Source organism: Tasmannia lanceolata, unplaced genomic scaffold (genome assembly GCF_043159265.1).
Source record: "Tasmannia lanceolata isolate RefF3 unplaced genomic scaffold, GAP_Taslan_0.1 ptg000013l, whole genome shotgun sequence".
Lineage (NCBI taxonomy): Eukaryota > Viridiplantae > Streptophyta > Magnoliopsida > Canellales > Winteraceae > Tasmannia > Tasmannia lanceolata.
In genome coordinates, this window is record NW_027518690.1 from 11,295,385 (window position 1) to 11,314,725 (window position 19,341).

Sequence of the window (19,341 nt, forward strand, 5' to 3'; positions counted from 1 at the left end):
GGCCAGTGGAAAATCTTGTTTTTAGGCCCTTCATCCAAAGGCTACCCACGATGGTGACCGACAAATGAACGGCTTAGATCATCTACATATACCAAACTTTTCATAGGCATGTACTTGACGAATCTACACGCCCAAGTATTAAATAAAAACCAAGAATACCTCCAAAGACAACCAACAATCAAATTTCCTATGTAAGAAAGAATATACCTATTGTGAGAAAAATCTACTTAGCTCTACCACATCCCGTATTCAAGTAGATCAGGATAAATTCATTCTTCCCACCGCAAATCTCTTTCTGCATATTATTATCCTCTACATGATGTTCAACTAGCAAGACTGACCGTAAAGCTGAACCACATAAACCAAAACGAAAGAAAGAAACAAAGTTCAGGCCAAGGAAAAAAAAACTCCAAGCTTAAGCTGCACTATCGACGCTCAAGGGCGCTGTCTCCTGTTTGGCCGCTGCGCTTCCAGATTCCTGCATAATTAGAGACAGAGAAACAAAACTGCGTAAACTTTTTTACGTATTGTTTAATTTGCATAGGAAGAAAGACATCTTTCTCTTTACTCACATTAGATTCTAGTTGCTCTAATTTGCTCATTCTTGCAAACATGTTCCCATAAAACTTGGCTTCTTTCTTGTTATGTTCTTTCATCTTCTCCTTCAGAGTCCTATACTCTAGCTTCACATCCCTGAAATATAAACATACAAACCCATTGATTCAAATAAAATACACTACCAATTGGAATTCAATTTAAGAATAGCATCCCAGATTGAGCTTTGAAGACATACTTGTTATCTGGGTCTATTTCAAGAGCCTTCTTGATATCTATCTCCGCCAAATCCAGGTCGGCCAGCTGAATATAGGCTTGAGCCCTCCGATACAGAGCTTTAACATTCCCACTCTCGATTTCCAAAACCTTTGTGCAAAGTTTCTCTGCATTTTTGTACTCTTTGAGCTTCAGCTTGCAGGCTGCATTGTTAAGGTTGCAGGTAACCTTAAGCACCTTGGCCTGCTTCTTCTCCTCCTCACTAAACGTGCTGTCATATTCAATAAACTTTGCCGCCTGAATTTCAAAAAATGATAAGAAACCATAATCAATATGCTGCAGGAAGAAAGGACCCAGATTTTTCCTGTTTTTGTTTCAATCTTTCTGGCTCAGGGTATGGTCTGGCCAGTAGGGGTGTAAACGAGCAGAGCCGAGCTTGGCCCAGCTCGGCTCGGCTCGGCTAGTTAAGCTCAACACCGGAGCTCGGGCTCGGCTCGGTCAGGCTCGCGAGCCTTACCAAGCTTGTTAATGGGCCAATTGGGCCCCAAAATCCTACATATTTTGGGCTTTTTTGGACCTGTCCTGTACAATCAAATGATTCAAATTCAATAATTACATAACCTGTAAGGGATTTAGGGTTATAACTATATATATATATATATATATATATATATATATATATATATATATATATATATATATATGAGAAAACGGTTCCTACACATATGTGTAGATAAGCTATCTACACACTAGCTTAAAATACAGTGGGGGTCACCTTATTTGGGTGATCCAAACCATTCATTTTTAAGGCCCTCACATAGATAGGGTGTCCACAAAAAATCAGATCCATAGGATCATCCTAACCATTCGAACTTTGGAGGCAAAAAATGAACTAATTTGTGAAGGTTTAAAGACATCCATTTTACCTCCACAAATCGTAGGGTTGGGATGATCCTATGGATCTGATTTTTTGTAGGCTCGGTTCGTTAAGGATTCAAGCCGAGCACGAGCTAGGAAGCCCGAGCCCAAACTGGCACCCCTACTGGCCAGCTTTATTCAATACTATGTAATGCCACCAATGTAATTTTCATAGTATCAATGAACATATGTCAATTTTCAAAAAAAAAAAAATGCCGCAACTCATAACACAGAAATTCCCAATTTGCTCTAAAGATAAAAGTACCAAAATGTCACAAAATTTAACCTTCTCATATCTCTTGGAAGCCGTTGCATATTTAGCCACTTTGAACAGCGCATTTCCTTCTTCCTTCTTCTTCCCAGCAGCTTCTATCTTCTCAGGAGTGCTCATGTCCCATGATTCTTTATCCTGACAGGTTCAAACAAAGTTAGATTGCCACCTCCCTCCCTCTCAAGAAAGCGAACAGACCAAATACTAAACGAAATTTGGGGGACGATTTTACCAACCTTAACAAATGATACAAGCTCAACTTCATAAGATACAGTGGAGTTGGGAGGAACCACAGCCAATTCGTTCTTTGATTCGGAGGAACCGAAAGCATATTCTGGTGAAATCGTAACTAATCCAATTTCCCCCTTTTTCATGGTCATCACTGCTCTGTCAAGTCCGTCAATAACTTGCTCTGTATTTCACGGTCAATATCAATATAATGGTTAGATCATGTAGACATTGCACCAGTGAAGCCAACATTTGAAGAACACCAATAAGGCTAGCAAAACCGCAATAACAAGAAAAGAAGTACTACCATTGTCAGTCTTGAATTCAAATGGCTCCTCTCCGTCATCATGTCCATTTCTCAGAAAAACAGTTCCATCTCCTAGCTTACCAACCAACTTCACTGTGTGCATCAAAGGCAATCAATGTTAGTCACAAGATCGTCAAAGGCAATCAATGCTACGGAAAAAAAATGCTCTTCCTTGAGCTGTTTACCCTTGACAACAGCCCCATCATTGGGACGTTCATAGCCTTCCCCTTCCTTGAGGATCTTCTTTAGAACCTTCTTATCAGGGGTCACCTCTGTTACAGTCTTCCATGAAACCAACTCAAGCTCCACGAGAAGGGTGGCATTGGGTGGGACCGCACCTTCAGCACCAGAAGCTGGTCTGCCCTTCTCCCCAAAACCATCTGGCCATCATCAGACTCACCGCATGAGGGTTTCACAATCCAAACCAAATTCCCAAAAACAAAATGAATTGGCTCTTAAGCTGAAGAGGGTCCAAGAACAAAACTTACATTGTGGCTTTACAGTCAAGAAAACCTTCTCTCCCTTCTTCATTGTTTTCACAGCTTTCGACAATGCAGCACAGAAAAACCCTGGTAGCAAGAAAATTCGACGTAAGAAAATGTATTTGAACACCATTACAAAGGAGAAATCTTAGCAATTAAGAATAAAAGCTCAAACCTACCTTCTCTAACGGGGAATTCCACTCCCTCGGATTTGGAAACCACGGTCCCATCTTCAAGCCGGGCTTCATATTTCACTGCAAAGAAAGAAGATAATTAAATCACCACAATTCATCAAACCATAATTTTTGAATAATTCAAATGCTTAGTAGGATTCAGAGCTATATGTACCAAGGACTTCATCAGGGTCTTTTGGGTTCTCCCATTTCTCTCCCTCAGTAAGAATCTTCTTGAAGATGCCCCCATCCTTGCATATGTCCTTAACGCTGGACCAAGAGAGCAACTCAACATCGAATTGGAGAGTAGCATTGGGAGGAATGGTCGGTGGAGAGCCCATTTCACCGTAGGCCAGCTCAGGTGGGATGGTGAAGATAGCTTTCTCACCCTTTTTCATTGTTTTGATCCCTATGTCCCATCCCTTGATCACTTTGCCTATCACCAAAGAAATCAGGACCATTAACAGTGATATGGGTACTTTATGATCTTGCCAGAATGAGAATCACAGTACAACTAATTACATTTGACGTAAAGATCTTAAAAGATCCTAACCAATTTACATGATCCAACGTTTATAAAATCATAGGTTTAACTTTAAACAATCTAATTTGATGATCTTCTTCAACACCAGTATGAGTGAAATCACTGATAATAAAACCAAAAGCATCGCCCAAGATTTAAATGTTCCAAAAAAAAAAGATCAACCTAAATTAACACAGAACTGTAACGACGTGTTATTTAATGAAAAGATAAAATTTCAACCAACAACCTATTTCGTGTGTTGTCAATTTCACTAACAAATGCAATTCACGGAATCACATGTCAAAATAGAGAAGATGCTTGGGCTTTTGCAAAATTGGCATGAAAAAGGAGGTGAGGCTTTGGATCTTCTTCCAATGAGATTATCAAGTTGGGGCTACAGTGGCAGGGGGTTTCCTCTCCTTGTCAACAGGCCTTATGTTTTTTTATGAATGGTTCAAGAAGCCTTATGTTAATGGTTTTTTACTGATATAAATGAGACAGGAGGGCTGTTCTTATAGAAAAGCTTTATTCCAACGTTCAGCCATTATGGCCATTAAATCATAAAGATCTGGTGTTGCAATCCGACAACCAGAAAACCATTCTGTTTGTGCAGATGTCTTGTATTCTGGTATTATACAGGACCTGACGGACTAATGTCTGCGACGCACACCCGGGCCGAGCTACGTGGTTAGCTGGCTGGCGATGCCGGGGCAGCTTGCCCCGACCGGGGTGCGGGGCCAGCGCCCTATCGAAAATTTTTATTTTCTGTTTTTTCACTAAAGGGTATTTCGGTAAATTTCTCCATTTAGTGGCATTGATACATATATATAAGCCGCATGTTAGGGTTGCAGGATTAGGTTTTCTTTGTGTTTCTTGGCCAAGAAGAAGAGAGTTTGTAACCCAGACCGAAATAGTGAAAATCCACCCCCGCCCCCCCTCGGGTGGACATAGGCAATGCCGAACCACGTAAAATCTTGTGTTATTTGCATAGTTTCTTGACGTTATTTTTTGCTGCACACCGTGTTCAATCCGTGTTGAGAAGATATTTCTCAATTTTTTCTACACATTTATTATAAAAACGATTTAAGTGTTGCATCTCCCATCATGCCATTGTATCAACTGCCCCCGTCCATAGGTGAAGTCCACCTAACGATGTCCCCATGACAGGTTACCAACTGACATAGCAAAACATTGACATCATTCATACCATTAATGTGCATGCTCAATAATGTGGTATATGATTTCATAGAATTTTGATTGAAATATTTTTTTTTTACAGAAAGTGATATATGAGCCCCATTTGCTTCCCCAGCCACCCCCTCCAGTGTCTTTCTGAGGCCTATTTTTACACTACAAGTGGCACGGAACGAGGAGGCAAATATATCAGTTGCCTATTTATGATAAATATAAATATATGCATAGATCAAACCATGCATGGGTATGGTGTTAGGAACTTATCTTACGACGAATGTTATTATACCCATTTGCCAGAGGATCTTACATTGAGAATTTATCCTTATTTTCCTGTTTGTTGTGGCCTTATCCTACAACAAAGGTTACTTGCCCATTCGATGCTGCTTTTTTATCAAAGGCTAAATCGTCAAACGATCCCACATTAAGAATTTATCAAAAACTAAAGTTATTTGTCCCCTCATTGCAGCTATCCATGGTGTAACAATCAATCGCCTATTAGTCCCATGGAGTAGACATTTCTCTTAAGATCCTCAAGGAAACATGTTATCCATACATCTTCAAATGCAATCGCATTATGTGTTATGAATTTCAATCCCATAATAAACTCAGAACCATATCTTGCTTTTCACCTGACCAAGATAATGTTCTTCCTTCTAACAGGAAAATATTTCCAAATGTACATTTTCTATCATTAAGATCTTCAACCAAGTAAACATCAAAAATACCTTATAACTGATAAATTATCTTCTCGATATGTCAACTTGTAATGCATTGTATTTTTAAAATATATCAGAATTCACTTAACGGCAATCCAATGAGCAATACTAGCTTGTTTTGAATCTTTTGATACCTACTCACATAACATACAACACAGCCTAGATCCAGTCTTGCACAAACATGACGCATGTTAGACATCCTATTGCCTGAGCATAGGGTTTGTTTTGCATTTCAGTTATCTCATCATCATTGGATGGTTTTATGTTCTTTGATAATTTGGTAGATTTTGCAAATGGAAATATCCATTGCTTTTGACAAGTCCATGTAAATCTTCGTTACTTTTGCTAAATAATTTTCTTATTATAAGCTAAGTTTGAACTTTCTATCCCTAATAATTTTAATACCTATAACAAATGAGGCTCCACCCATGCTTTCATTGCAAACTATGATTTTAAATTTGAGTTTCTCAATCATGGACGGGCTATTTCCAGCTAATAAAATATCATCAACAAATAATGATAATATCACAAATGAACTCTTACCTTTAAGCTATATACACAATGATCAAAGTTTGTTTGGTATAAAACCAGATTTTATTACAGCATTGTGAAACATGTAATACATTATGTGAATTAGTCTGTATAAAGACTTCATCAGCTTATAGAAGACTTCATCGTGTCTCTCAATTTCCCATCATCCAGTTTGGATCATATAAATTTCTTTATTAAGTATTCCATACGTAAAAAGAAAAAAAAGTGCCTACTAAATATGTTGATATGATTAAGGATATGAACGATGGAGCAATAATTAGTGTCAGACCGTAAAATACCTATCAAGTTGAAGGGAAAGTTTTATAAGACAGCTGTGAGGCCAGCCATGATGTACGGCTCGGAATGTTGGGCCACCAAGAAGCACCATGTGCATAAGATGAGTGTAGCGGAGATGCGAAAGCTTAGATGGATGTGCGGCCACACAACGTTAGATGGAATTAAAAATGAAGACATCCATAAAAAGGTGGGGGTGGCACCAATTGAGGAGAAGATGAGAGAGCACCGCTTAAGATGGTTTGGGCATATCCAACGTAGGCCTTTGGATGCTCTAGTGAGAATAAGTGACTCATGCCAAGTTGATGGAGTGAAAAGAGGTAGGGGCAGACCAAAAACAACTTAAGTAAAAACAGTGAGGAAAGACTTGATGGCTAGGAACATAACAGAGAACATGACCTTGGATAGGAAAGAATTGAATAAAATGATCCATGTCAACGTACCCAACTAGTGTCAGGATTAGACTTAGTCAATTTGAGCCGGATAGATCCTTTCACCTTCTTCATGAAAATTTTCTAAAGGATTCATTAGCCGACCTCAACTAGTTTGGGACAAAGGCTTGGTTGAGTTGAGTTATATGTAAAAGTCGTTTTAACATCCATTTTTTAAATTCCAAATCAAGGCATGAGATTATGACACTATTGATATAAGTAACTTTATAGATGTAAATTTGGATACAAGAGATTATGTCTTATCATAATCAATTCCTTTTTGTGTAAATCTCTTGCAACTAATCTAGCTTTGTACTTGTATACTGGTCCATTTGGTTTGAGTTTTCATTTAAATACCTACTTATATCCTATAACCTTTCAATCTTCAGGTTTATCTACAAACTCCTACACTTAGATTTTTCTCAATAAAGTTTAGTGTTTTTTTTTTTTTTCAATAGCTTCTTTCCATTTGTCCAAATCATGTGATTCTAAAGCTTCTCTTTAAGATGAAGGATCATCAATTATATGTTCATTTAAGAAAGTAACAAAATATCTAAACATTGACATGGATTGTCTAATTCTTTAAACCTTAGATGTTTCAGGTTGAAGTATGCTCAAGGAAGTTTCAATTACATTACTAACCATATATTTTAGTTATTTTATATAACTCTAGAATTAGATTCCCTACTGCAACTAGTTCTTGGGAGATGTTTTCCACATCGGTAAATTGAGGTGGGGAATTTGTTAGGTGCTCCCCAACTAAAGATAAACGCAAGTGATACAGTAGCAGAGTGAGAGATGTAACGCATAAACATTTTGCACCAATTAATGCTTTGGCTGTTAGTAACACATAAAAGCAATGAAGCACGGGTACTTAAAATCACCCGTCATACCCGTGTCGGGTGCATATCCGGTACGGGTACGCTCGGGTACGTCCCGGGTACGCACCCTAGAGATTGTTTTAAATTAACCCTGTTTTGTGAATCGGGTGCGTGTCGGGTGCGTTTGGGGTGCGCACCCGACGCACCCGACACGTTTAACTTTTAAAAAAACAAAAAAAACTTAAGTTAAGGGGGTGTGGGGGGTAAAAGTCAGGGGTTAAACATACATATATGTAATGGGGTGGGTTGTGTGGAGTAAAAGGTGGGGGGGTGTTTAAAAAAACCCTTAAAACTTGCACGAATTAGGTTTTATTCAAACCCTAACTTATATCTCTCTCTCCCTCTTCCTCTCCCTCCGGCTCTCCCTCCGGCTCCCTCCTCCGATGGAACCTCGCTCCGGCTCTCCCTCCTCCGACGGAACCTCCAGCTCTCTCTCTCTCTCTCTCTCTCTCTCTCTCTCTCTCTCTCTCTCTCTCTCCTTTTCTTTTCCTCAGATTATGGCAACTAATTGTGTTCCCCAAACCTATTTCCTCAGATTAATATGTTTAGGGCTGACAATCAGTTGTCATAATCTCCAAACTTATTCCCTTTTCGTTTGAGATTTTGGCAACTGATTATCAGCCTCAAACCTATTTAGGGCTGACAATCAGTTGTCATAATCTCCAAATAGGTTTTGGGCTTTTGGCCTTTTGGGAGCACAATCGGTTGTCAAAATCTGAAACGAACAGGGCCTTAAAAGTTAAATCTGAAACTGTAGTATATGGAATTTGCTATGGAATTTTGGGATTTGCTAGTATATGGGATTTGCTAATATATGGGATTTGCTAGAGAATAGGCTTTACTGCTGCCCCTATTTTTTTTCAGTCCACTACTAATTATTAGACTGAAAATGACATTGGGCCCTGTTTGTTTTTTTATTTTGAGAACAGATTGTGAGTCAAAAGCTTATTCTTGGACTAACAATCTGTTGAGATGAATTTTGAGTCCAAGAATCAGCATTGGACTCACAATCTGTTTTCAAAATCCAAAACAAAGAGGGCTTGCTTAAATGCAAATGTTTGTGCAATAAACTGTTTGAATTCTGCAAAACTGATTATTGGATTCAAAATTTTGTTTAATTTTGAGTCCAATAATCTGTTTGGGGCTCATTACATTTAGTGATTTTGCCCTGTTCATTTTAGGCCCTATTCACTTGCTCAGTTTAGGCCCTGTTCTGTTTAATTTTGAGTCCAAAATCTATTTGGGGCTCATTACATTTTTGGGTACAATGTACAATAACTGACTAACTGTTGAGTGTTGAGAGTCCTCAATTGCATTGCATTACAAATTTACAATTGTTGTTGTTTGTTGCCTTGTAACCTTGTTTTGTTGGGTTGCAATGTTGCATGCTAAAATTGTTTTTGTTGTTTAATAGATTTCAGAATGTCTTCATTCGGTGCTAGTAGTGCCGCCCAAGCCGCACATACGTCTTCTACTGATGAAGATTTGTCGAAGCTTTTATGGAAGCATGTCTCTAAATTTGATAAAGATCCTAAGGGTGGAGGGAATGTGAGGTGACAATGCAATTTTTGTATTAAGAGTTTCAGTAGCTCCTACACAGGGGTTAGGGCGCACTTGTTGAAGATAGCAGGGCAAGGAATCGGACCATGTGCTAAAGTGAAAGCAAGTGATCTACTTGCAATGCAAAGGTTTGAGGAAGAATGCAAAGAGCCTATGAAGCAAAATGCTCCCAAGAGAGTGCCATTGCAGCCATCATCAAGTAGTGGATCATTGAGTTGCCCAAGTAATATGTCTGTCCCTCCAAGTTTTGATCTAAAGAGGAGGAAGACAAGTGGTCTAAGTGGAAATGTGGGTGCTATTGAAAAGGCATTCAACATGGCGGCCCGTGATCACCTACATGGTGAGATTGCTCGGATGTTTTACTCGGGTGGCTTGCCATTTCACCTAGCAAGGAACACACACTATGAGAGTTCATAATCTTATGCGGCCAACAATCCAATTTCCGGTTATTTGCCTTCGGGATACAACTTGCTAAGGACAACTCTACTACAAAAAGATAGGGCAAATGTTGATGGGTTGTTGCAACTCCTTAGAGATACATGGAAGGATAAATGAGTGAGCATTGTTAGTGATGGATGGAGTGACTCACAAAGGCGGCCTCTTCTCATTAACTTCATGGCGGTAACCGAGGGTAGCCCTATGTTTCTCAAGACGGTAGATTGTTCGGGGGAGACAAATGACAAATATTTCATTGCCAACTTATTGAAATAGGTAATTATGGAAGTTGGGCATGAAAATGTTGTCCAGGTAATTACCGACAACGCTACAAATTGTAAGGCGGCCGGGCAACTTATTGAGGCACAATTTCCTTCCATCTTTTGGACCCCATGTGTGGTGCACACCCTCAACCTTGCTTTGAAGAACATATGTGCGGCGAAAAATGTGAAAGCAAATCAAATTACATATGATGAATATAGTTGGATAACGGATGTTTCGGGAGATGCTAGCATCATTAAGAATTTCATAATGAATCATTCCATGAGACTAGCCATATCCAACGAGTTCAACACTTTGAAGTTACTTTCCGTAGCAGAGACTCGATTCGCGAGTGTTATTGTAATGCTTAAGAGATTGAAACTCTTAAAGCAAGGTCTTCAAGCAATAGTTATTAGCGACAAATGGACTTATTATAGGGAGGATGACGTAGGGAAAGCAAGGTTTGTAAAAGATAAGGTGTTAGATGACGTATGGTGGGAATCTATTGATTACATACTCGCATTTACATCCCTCATCTATGACATGCTTAGAGAGTGTGACACGGATACGCCTTGCCTTGCCTTCACTTAGTTTATGATTTGTGGGATAGCATGAAAGAGAAAATAAGGGCGGCAATGTATAGGAAGGAAGGAAAGAAGAAAGAACAGGAGTCCAAATTTTTTGACGGGGTGCACGAGATTCTTGTTGCTCGTTAGAACAAAAGCAACACTCCACTTCATTGCTTGGCTCATTCATTGAATCCAATGTTAGGTGACTTTAAATTTATTTGGATTATTAGCTATTTATGTTTATTTCTAAGTTCTAACTTTTGATTTAAAATTTGAAGCTAAATTAGTTTTTCTTTCTTAAAGGTATTATAGTGAGCAATGACTCTGTGAAGATTCAAGTCGGGTGCCTCCACATAAGGATGCGAAAATTTATACCGAGAGGATAAAGTGCTTCAAGAGGTACTTCACCAATTCCGAAGACCGCACGAGAGCTAATGTGGAGTTCTCCAAATTCTCCATGAAGTCTGAATTTTCAATGATGTTGATTCCATCAATGAACGGTTCACTATCAAGCCTCATGAGTGGTGGGCCATCCATGGTACATGTGCCCCTATGCTTCAAAGCATAACTTTGAAGATTCTTATGCAGCCTTCATCGTCATTTTGTGCCGAGAGGAATTGGAGCACTTACTCTTTTGTGCATTCTCTCAAGAGGAACAAGATAACTCCACAACGAGCTCAAGATTTAGTTTTCATTCATAGCAATCTTCGGTTTCTCTCAAGACAAACTCCACAATATAAGCAAGGAGAGACAAAGATGTGGGACATAGGTGGCGATACATTTGATTCCTTCGAGGATGTAGGGGTACTTGAAGTTGCTAGTCTTTCTTTGGATGAGCCGGAGTTGGAGTCCATTATTTTTACCGACGACGTAGAGGACGATGTTGTCGATATTAGAGATGAGGCGACGAACTTCTAGGAATAAGGATTGATGATGCATTGATGCTTTATGTTATTTTGGTGCTTTATGTTATTTTGGTGCTTTAATGATACACTTCATTACGTATGAAATGAAGAGTAATATTAGAATTTTCCATTTTGGTGATGTTATTGTTATTTGATTGCTCTCCTTCTTCTTTTTTTAAATATATAATAAAATAATACAAATACAAATATTATTATATTCAACGCACCCGAACGAACCCGCACCCGAGTTTTTGGAAAATCACGTACCCGCATACCCATGTCGTGTCGCACCCGCACCCGTGCTTCATAGCATAAAAGTTTTTCATACTTAACATTAGTGGAAGGTTTCTCATGTTAACTTCTTAACTATAGAAGTTTATGGAGACTACTACTGAATCCCATAAGCCCAGGTGACTGCGAATAACAGAGGAATCCTTGCATTCAATCTAAAATTCGATTCCCTACCGCAGATAGTTCTTTGGAGATTTTCTCCGATGTCAGTAAATTGAAGTGGGGAAATTGTTCGGTGGACCTCACCTAAAGAAGAAGTTAGGTGATACAGTCGCTGGGTGAGAGAAGCAACGTATAAACGTTTTGCACCAGCAAATGCTCTGGCCATTAGTAACATTATACATATGGTATGAAATAAGTTTTCTAACCAGTGACCAAAACGCCATGAATGATTTTAACTATTAAAGGCCTTAGCAGCAGAATGTTGGGGTTGTTCTATAAGAACAGCTCTCACCCTCAATCGCGGAGCATCAAAAATCCGCTATAAAGCCCCTTTATAGGAGGTTAAAACCCACCACCACTGTAGTTTCATTAGTCTTCTTATTTTGGAAGAAGAATCGAAGCTTCCATCTCCTTCTCTTACATTTTTTTTGGAAAAAAACATCTCATTCTTTCTTTCTTTCTTTTTTCAGTTTTCAAATCTCCAGTGAAAATAAATAGAGAATATGCTGGGGGCTTTTGCAAATATGGGATGAGAAGGAAGATAGAGGCTTTGGATCTTCTTCCAATAATAGAATCAAGTTGGGGCTACAGTGGTAGGAGGTTGTCTCCCCCTGCCAAGGGGATTTCTATTAATAATTTTTTTCTGATTTCCAACTGATAAAGCGAGTTGTTCTTTATCCAAACGTTAGGCCGTTAGGGCCATTAAACCGTGCTTTAAGACCTGCCATTGCAATCCAACAGCCAGAAAACCATTCATCACAAAAATATTTTATACCTTACGCTAAGCATCATATAATAATAACTAAACAAAAACCAAGGAAAATAACTCGACATTCATTAAGAGGAAAACAAATACTCAAGGCAATCCAAAACATAGAATACATCCCCCAACGATCATCAATAATCAGAAACCCAACACCCAATACAAAATCAGATAAGAAAGAAAATCTATAACAAAACAAAGAAACAAAATCAACAATACATTATCAAGCCACTATAATTCCCAACAAATTCAAATGGATCAAGAGAAGTACCCACCTTGGCCGAGCTCAAATGTGAATGGCGTTCCTCTATCGCGGCTAGAATCGAACTGTGTTCCATCAAGTAGGGTTCCAGTATAATGAACTGCAAACCAAATACAATGATAGATTTAACAATCCTTCATTCACCCCAAAAAAACAAATGATAAACAAACAAAAAAACAAAAAGAGGCTAAATCAAAAATAGTTTAATTCATAGAGTAGGATTCCAGTGTAATGAACTACAAATCAAATACAGTAATAGATTTATATACCCTTCATTCACCCCAAAAAAACAAATGATAAACAAAAACAAAAACAAAAAGAGGCTAAATCAAATATAGTTTATTTCATATAGTAGGATTCCAGTGTAATGAACTACAAATCAAATACAGTAATAGATTTATATACCCTTCATTCACCCCAAAAAAACAAATGATAAACAAACAAAAAAAACAAAAAGAGGCTAAATCAAATATAGTTTAATTCATCAAGTAGGGTTCCAGTGCAATGAACTGCAAATCAAATACAAATGATAGATTTTATCATTTAATCCAAACAAACAAATGATAAACCCTAGAAAAAGGAGGCGAAATCAAATACCTTCAACTTCATCGCCGTTCTCTGGAGTACCCCAACCCTCTCCTTCTTTTATGAGCTTTTTCTTCAAACCCTGATTTCCAATCTCTTTCTCTTCTCCAACTTTCAAAGTCTCGTCAGGAATACCCATGCCCTCATTCATCTCATCCATTGCAGGCAGATCGAAATCCTCCTCCATGATTTAGATCAAAGATGTTGAGATTAGGGTTTTAGATCAAAGATGTTGAGATTAGGGTTTTAGCTCAAAGATGTTGAAATTAGGGTTTGCTATGAGCAATGGAAAGAAAAATGCTTGGTGATGAGTACAGAAAGAGGAGAGTTTTATGATGTGGGGAAATGGGGTAGAGTTCTAGAGTGTTCTAAAGAAATCAGATCGTTTGGATCATCTCGATACTTCTCTCGACGGTTTGGATCATCTCGATACTCGTGCGGTAAGCACGTGGGTGCCAATATCAATTTTTCAAAATGAGCCCATATCAATTTTCAATGGGAAATGATATATTCATCCCTTTTCTTCCTTGGGCCACCCACTTGTAGCGTAAAAGTCAGGGGTGCAACACGGGCGGGCTCAACCCAAACCCAGCGGGTTCAACCCGGAAAAAACTCGGGTTGGGTTGATTTCAAGTCGGGTTCGGGTTAGGTTGGGTTTTCTCAACCCTGGTTGAGGGTTTGGCCAACCCGAGATTTTAAGCTTAAAAACTAAAAAGATTATTGAACTCGGGTTGGCAAAAAGCGCTGCTCGGGTCGAGTCGGGTTGAACCTTGTTGGGTTGGAACTCGGGTCGGGTCGGGTTCGGGTTCGGGTTCGGGTTCGGGTAAATTGTTGCTCGGGTTGGGTTCGGGTTGGCCTCAACCCGAGCCCGACCCGCCCGAGTTGCACCCCTAGGTAAAACCGTAAAAGGATAGACATACACTAGAGGTGGGCTGGCCCGGGGAAGAAAAGGAGGGTAATAAAACAGTGCCTTTATCAAAAGATGTTTTTTGGCTTTTGCTATGTGTGGGCCCATAGTACATGTGGCACGTACGTGTGTTGATCAGGACAGTTGATATAATAATGGATCACCATTAGTACTACTCATTGACTCTAGTTTGACTATGATCGAATGATCCTAAGCCATTGATAAATAGATTGTTAGAAAATGCATAAAAAAGAGTTTTAAAGCTTTTAAATAGGGAACTCATATATATTCGCCCCCTTTTCTTCCCTGGGCCACCCCCTTTAGCACACCTTTTTTTTTTATATTGGTAATTTGGGGTTAGGCAGACCCCCACCAGAATTTATTCAAAAGAAAAATGATAACATACGGTTATAAACGGCTCCAGAGGAGTCTTCCAGAAGGATTACATTCAATTCATGAGGAATAACATAAGGGGGGATTGGAAGACCCTTACAAGGGCAAGAGATCTTAGATAAGAAATCAGCAGCCCTGTTTCCTTCTCGCCAAATATGAGTAATAGACCAGTTGTCAAAACCAGAAAGGTGCTCCGCAAGATGTTCAAGATCAGGCATTTTCTTCCAAGGACATGGAGATGAGTTTTGGACCACTTTGACAGCTGTCAAGGAATCTGATTCTATTCAAAGATTTTTTATGTTCATAGATTCAGCAAGGAGAACGCCGTTGATTCTAGCATCAATCTCGAGGAGATGAATGGGAGCTGGAGCACAATTCAGTGAGAACATAGCAGAAGACAGGCCCAGGTCGTTCCTGAGGATGCCCCCAATTCCTCCATCGTCACCAGTTAAAGATGCATCTGTGTTTAGCTTGCTGAACAGAGAAGAAGGGGGGATCCAGGAGCAAGTCTTTGGAGATGCTGAATTATGGAAAAAAGGGATGTTCCATAGGCGAGTAATTCTAACATTTTCATCGGATAAAGAATCATCAAGTTTGAGAAACAGAATTCTGTCTCTCGCTGCGGAGAGGATTGATTTCAAAATGTAATGCTTGTGCTTCTTCTGATTTTCATGCACTCTTCGGTTCCTTTCGAGCCAGATGAAGTGGATTGTAGCTGTGAATAGGATTCGGGCGAGGGTTGCAGTTTGGCCTTTCATTTGAATTTGCCTTTGATCCAATCTTCTTCCTCACCGATGGATTTTTTTTTGCTTCTTCCGATTGGAGATGCGCCAAAGAATTTGCTGCCAGATCCAGGCGGAGTAGCTGCACGAAAAGAAAAGGTGATTGTGGGACTCAGAATCCACATTACAAAGAGAGCAGAGAGTATCTCTCAAAGGACCTTGGAAGGAAAGCCTATCTCTAGTGCTAACCTTCCCTTGGATGGCTAACCAAGAGGGGTTCCATAGGCGAGTAATTCTAACATTTTCATCGGATAAAGAATCATCAAGTTTGAGAAACAGAATTCTGTCTCTCGCTGCGGAGAGGATTGATTTCAGAATGTAATGCTTGTGCTTCTTCTGATTTTCATGCACTCTTCGGTTCCTTTCGAGCCAGATGAAGCGGATTGTAGCTGTGAATAGGATTCGGGCGAGGGTTGCAGTTTGGCCTTTCATTTTGAATTTGCCTCTGATCCAATCTTCTTCCTCACCGATGGATTTTTTTTTGCTTCTTCCGATTGGAGATGCGCCAAAGAATTTGCTGCCAGATCCAGGCGGAGTAGCTGCACGAAAAGAAAAGGTGATTGTGGGACTCAGAATCCACATTACAAAGAGAGCAGAGAGTATCTCTCAAAGGACCTTGGAAGGAAAGCCTATCTCTAGTGCTAAGCTTCCCTTGGATGGCTAACCAAGAGGTAGTACTGAACTTGGGAATATGCCCAGGGAACCAAATAGACAAGGACCAATTTTGATGATGGTTTTTTGTTCTTATGGTGTTCCAAGCACTGGAGAGGGAAAAGAGCCCATTTGAGTCAGGTTTCCAAATAACTTTGGAAGGTAGCTTTGAAGTGAGGAGGGCGGAATCAGTGAGAGCTTTAAGCTCAGAGAAGTGAGGTAAGAGTTGGATCATATTCCACCACCCCTTCTCAAAGGTCTCCTGGATGGTGGCATTTGGAGGAATGAAATTTATTATGGAGCCAAAGGAGGGTTGGGAAGTAATAGGGTCATTTGGGAGCCAAGGATCGGACCAGAATTTCAGATTAGAGGTTGGACTAACAAGGTAGCAGGTGTGAGGCATTGCAAGAGATCGAGCTTTGATAATACTCCGGGCGGCCCAGGAGGGGCTGCAAGGCATCGGCAAGCTCCAGATGCTCCTGTTCCTGATGTATTTGAGATTGAACCATTTCACCCAAGGAGTACTTTTCCTAATCAAAATGTTCCACAATTGTTTCATTTGAGCGGCTTTGTTGAGGTTAAATAGGCTCCTGATTCCCAAACCCCCCTCTTTCTTGGGCTTACAAATTGCATCCCAAGAGATATTGTGGTAATTTTTCTTCCCACTTCCTCCCGACCAAAAGAAATCCCTGAGAATTTTCTCAATTTTCTCCAGAGTATTCGAGGGAATGTGAAACGCAGCCGACCAGAAAACCTGATAGGAGGTCAGAACCGATCTTATCAGCTCAGCTCTCCCAGCTCTAGATAGGGTGTTATTGGACCAAGAGGATATTCTGCATCTGACTTTGTCAATGATTGGCTGACAGTCAAGAGAGGTAAGTCTAGAGGTTATGAGGGGGAGCCCAAGGAATTTGATGGGGAAGGATTCCTTTAGCACACCTAGGACTACTCTTGTGTGTATTTTTCATAAAATATATCAGGGCTTACCTTTTTGGGGGCTAACCTATTTTCCAATGTAAATAGGTTAGCCCCCAAAATTCATCTCCGAAGGATGACCAGAACCCTTCGATCTACAGAAACCCTACGGATCCAATGGTTAGGATTTTGAGATGATTTTTTTGGGGCAACCTATTTTAAGGGGCCAACAAAAGCAATATTGGGGTCACTTATTCAATGAATCAAAACCATTTATCTGTTAGGCCTTGCCATGGATGGGGCCATGCGTCACCATGCATTTTACACCCACAAACTGCATCCGACGATCATTTATTGTCTTTAAACATGGAGGGTCTCAAACTACACATAGGATCACATTCATTTGTCACAAAAAATAGAACTGGATACTTAGTTTGAATTTTGAACTAGAGGAAATGGAAGTTGGGACCCACTATGGCATATTGGCCACGATTCAGTTTATTATAATGAGGGCGCACCCTACTCGAGTATGCGCCCTTACGCCCCTCTTACAACTTGGAGGACACAGAAATTGCCTTCTATCATGGGAAATGATTTCTGCGCTCCAATGTTTTGATAAACATGCGCTGCAACGCTGTAACTTTTGTCGTGTATCATCTGACAACCCTTTAAATACTACACGACAAACATGTGGATCGCCTGCTTATCAAAACGTTGGAGCGCTGAAATCATTTCCCTTTATCATTGATTAATAAAGTGACTTTCTGTATAGTCTTTTATCAACCTGAAGTTTGCAAGGGGACATGCATTTGGGGGAACTGAAGAGCAGCAGTCACATCAGATGAATTCAATGAATAAGACAAAATCTGTTAGAAAAGTGAGCCCATGTGGCTGCTCTCATGCAACAGCCATTCCGTGAAATGCCTTCTTCCATGGTCTGTAGCAAATCCTGAACTTAAACTACCCTTCAAAAATTTCTAGATAGGTTCAGCATAAATGAATTTTCCTAGAAATTGGGGAAATTTTAATTTCTAAAAACAATTCCATGCAAAATGAGTTATCCAAACACTGAAACTTCCAAGAAAAAAATTCCTGAGAAATTTTCCACCTAGACCCAAACAGTCCCTCAATGCATTTTGGTGGATGTTATTTGGAAGGGAATTGCTAGTGTCCATCGCAAAAGGCATTTCTCGGCTGGTCTGTCGCACATCAGACCAGCCACCTCGTGAATGGAGACAATAGATGTGCGACAGACCAGTCGCAAAAAGCCTATTGTGATGGACCTTAGCAAATCCCTATTTGGAAAAGTATATAGAGTACATGCATGTTAGGAAATGGTAACCTACATGCACATTTTCTGATTTTTTACTTAACTCTTCCAAGCGGAAATAGTCCCAAATCCAAACTTCGTAACAATGATCTTGAGGCAGTACCGTCTTTTGCAGAATAGTCCAAATTGATTTTGAGAAAACGGTTTTTACACACCAAGTGTAGATAAGTTATCTACACACTAGCTTAAAAATACAATGGGGGCCCACATTGTTTGGGTGATCCAACACATTCATTTAATGGGCCCTCACATAAGATAGGGTGTGCCCAAAAACTCAGCTTTATAGGATCATCCTAACCCTTCGAACCATGGAGCCCAAAAATGGACAGAACGAAGGTTTATACAAGTCCATTTTACCTCCACAAATCGTAGGGTTGGGATGATCTTATTGAGCTGATTTTTTGTGGACACCCTATTTATGCGAGGGCCAATCAAATGAATGGTTTGGATCACCCTAACAATATGCCTTCCACTGTATTTTAAGCTAGTGTGTAGATAACTTATCTACACCTGTGTGTACGAACCGTTTTCTCATTGAAATTTTAGAAATTTATTTTGGCTACTGACATTGGCACTACTATGTTTTAATAATTGCACTAACCCAGCTTTGTCTTTTCTGTTTTAATTGGCTCCTGAGAGTTTTTGGGAACTGTAATTACCTTTGACAGCTGTTTAAATAATAACAGACAATATGAGTTAGTGCAATTATTAAAACAAAGAAGTTGCAATATCAGTTAGCCCTTATTTTGGGTGGTCAACATAAACACAAAATTATGTTAAGAAAATGCAATTTTGAAGTTTTCCTTGGATGTGGAGAACTGTTAACCCAATAGCCTATTCTTATCAAGTT

At 39.6% G+C, this 19,341-nt stretch overlaps 1 protein-coding gene across 1 annotated transcript; it reads right to left on the minus strand.

Annotated features, from left to right (window-relative positions):
* Positions 1-246: 246 nt before the first annotated feature.
* On the minus strand, positions 247-13,847 carry LOC143889779 (peptidyl-prolyl cis-trans isomerase FKBP62-like). The gene is made up of 12 exons (XM_077394130.1): positions 13,526-13,847; positions 12,942-13,028; positions 3,326-3,586; positions 3,157-3,231; positions 2,984-3,064; positions 2,681-2,875; positions 2,496-2,588; positions 2,197-2,372; positions 1,976-2,098; positions 794-1,068; positions 573-693; positions 247-478 (listed from the first exon to the last, which is right to left on the minus strand). The coding sequence occupies exons 1-12, from the start codon at positions 13,698-13,700 to the stop codon at positions 416-418; spliced, it is 1,725 nt and encodes a 574-aa protein (XP_077250245.1). The 5' UTR covers positions 13,701-13,847; the 3' UTR covers positions 247-415.
* Between the last annotated feature and the right edge of the window lie 5,494 nt (positions 13,848-19,341).

Bases quoted from the DNA above. Each gene is read 5' to 3' on its own strand.
- LOC143889779 (XM_077394130.1), bottom strand. From the start codon at position 13,700: ATGGAGGAGGATTTCGATCTGCCTGCAATGGATGAGATGAATGAGGGC. The intron at 3,232-3,325 runs GTACATATAGCT...CTTTCTTTGCAG, and splicing joins AGACCCTGATGAAGTCCTTG to TGAAATATGAAGCCCGGCTT. The intron at 1,069-1,975 runs GTTAAATTTTGT...TTTGAAATTCAG, and splicing joins CTTCCAAGAGATATGAGAAG to GCGGCAAAGTTTATTGAATA.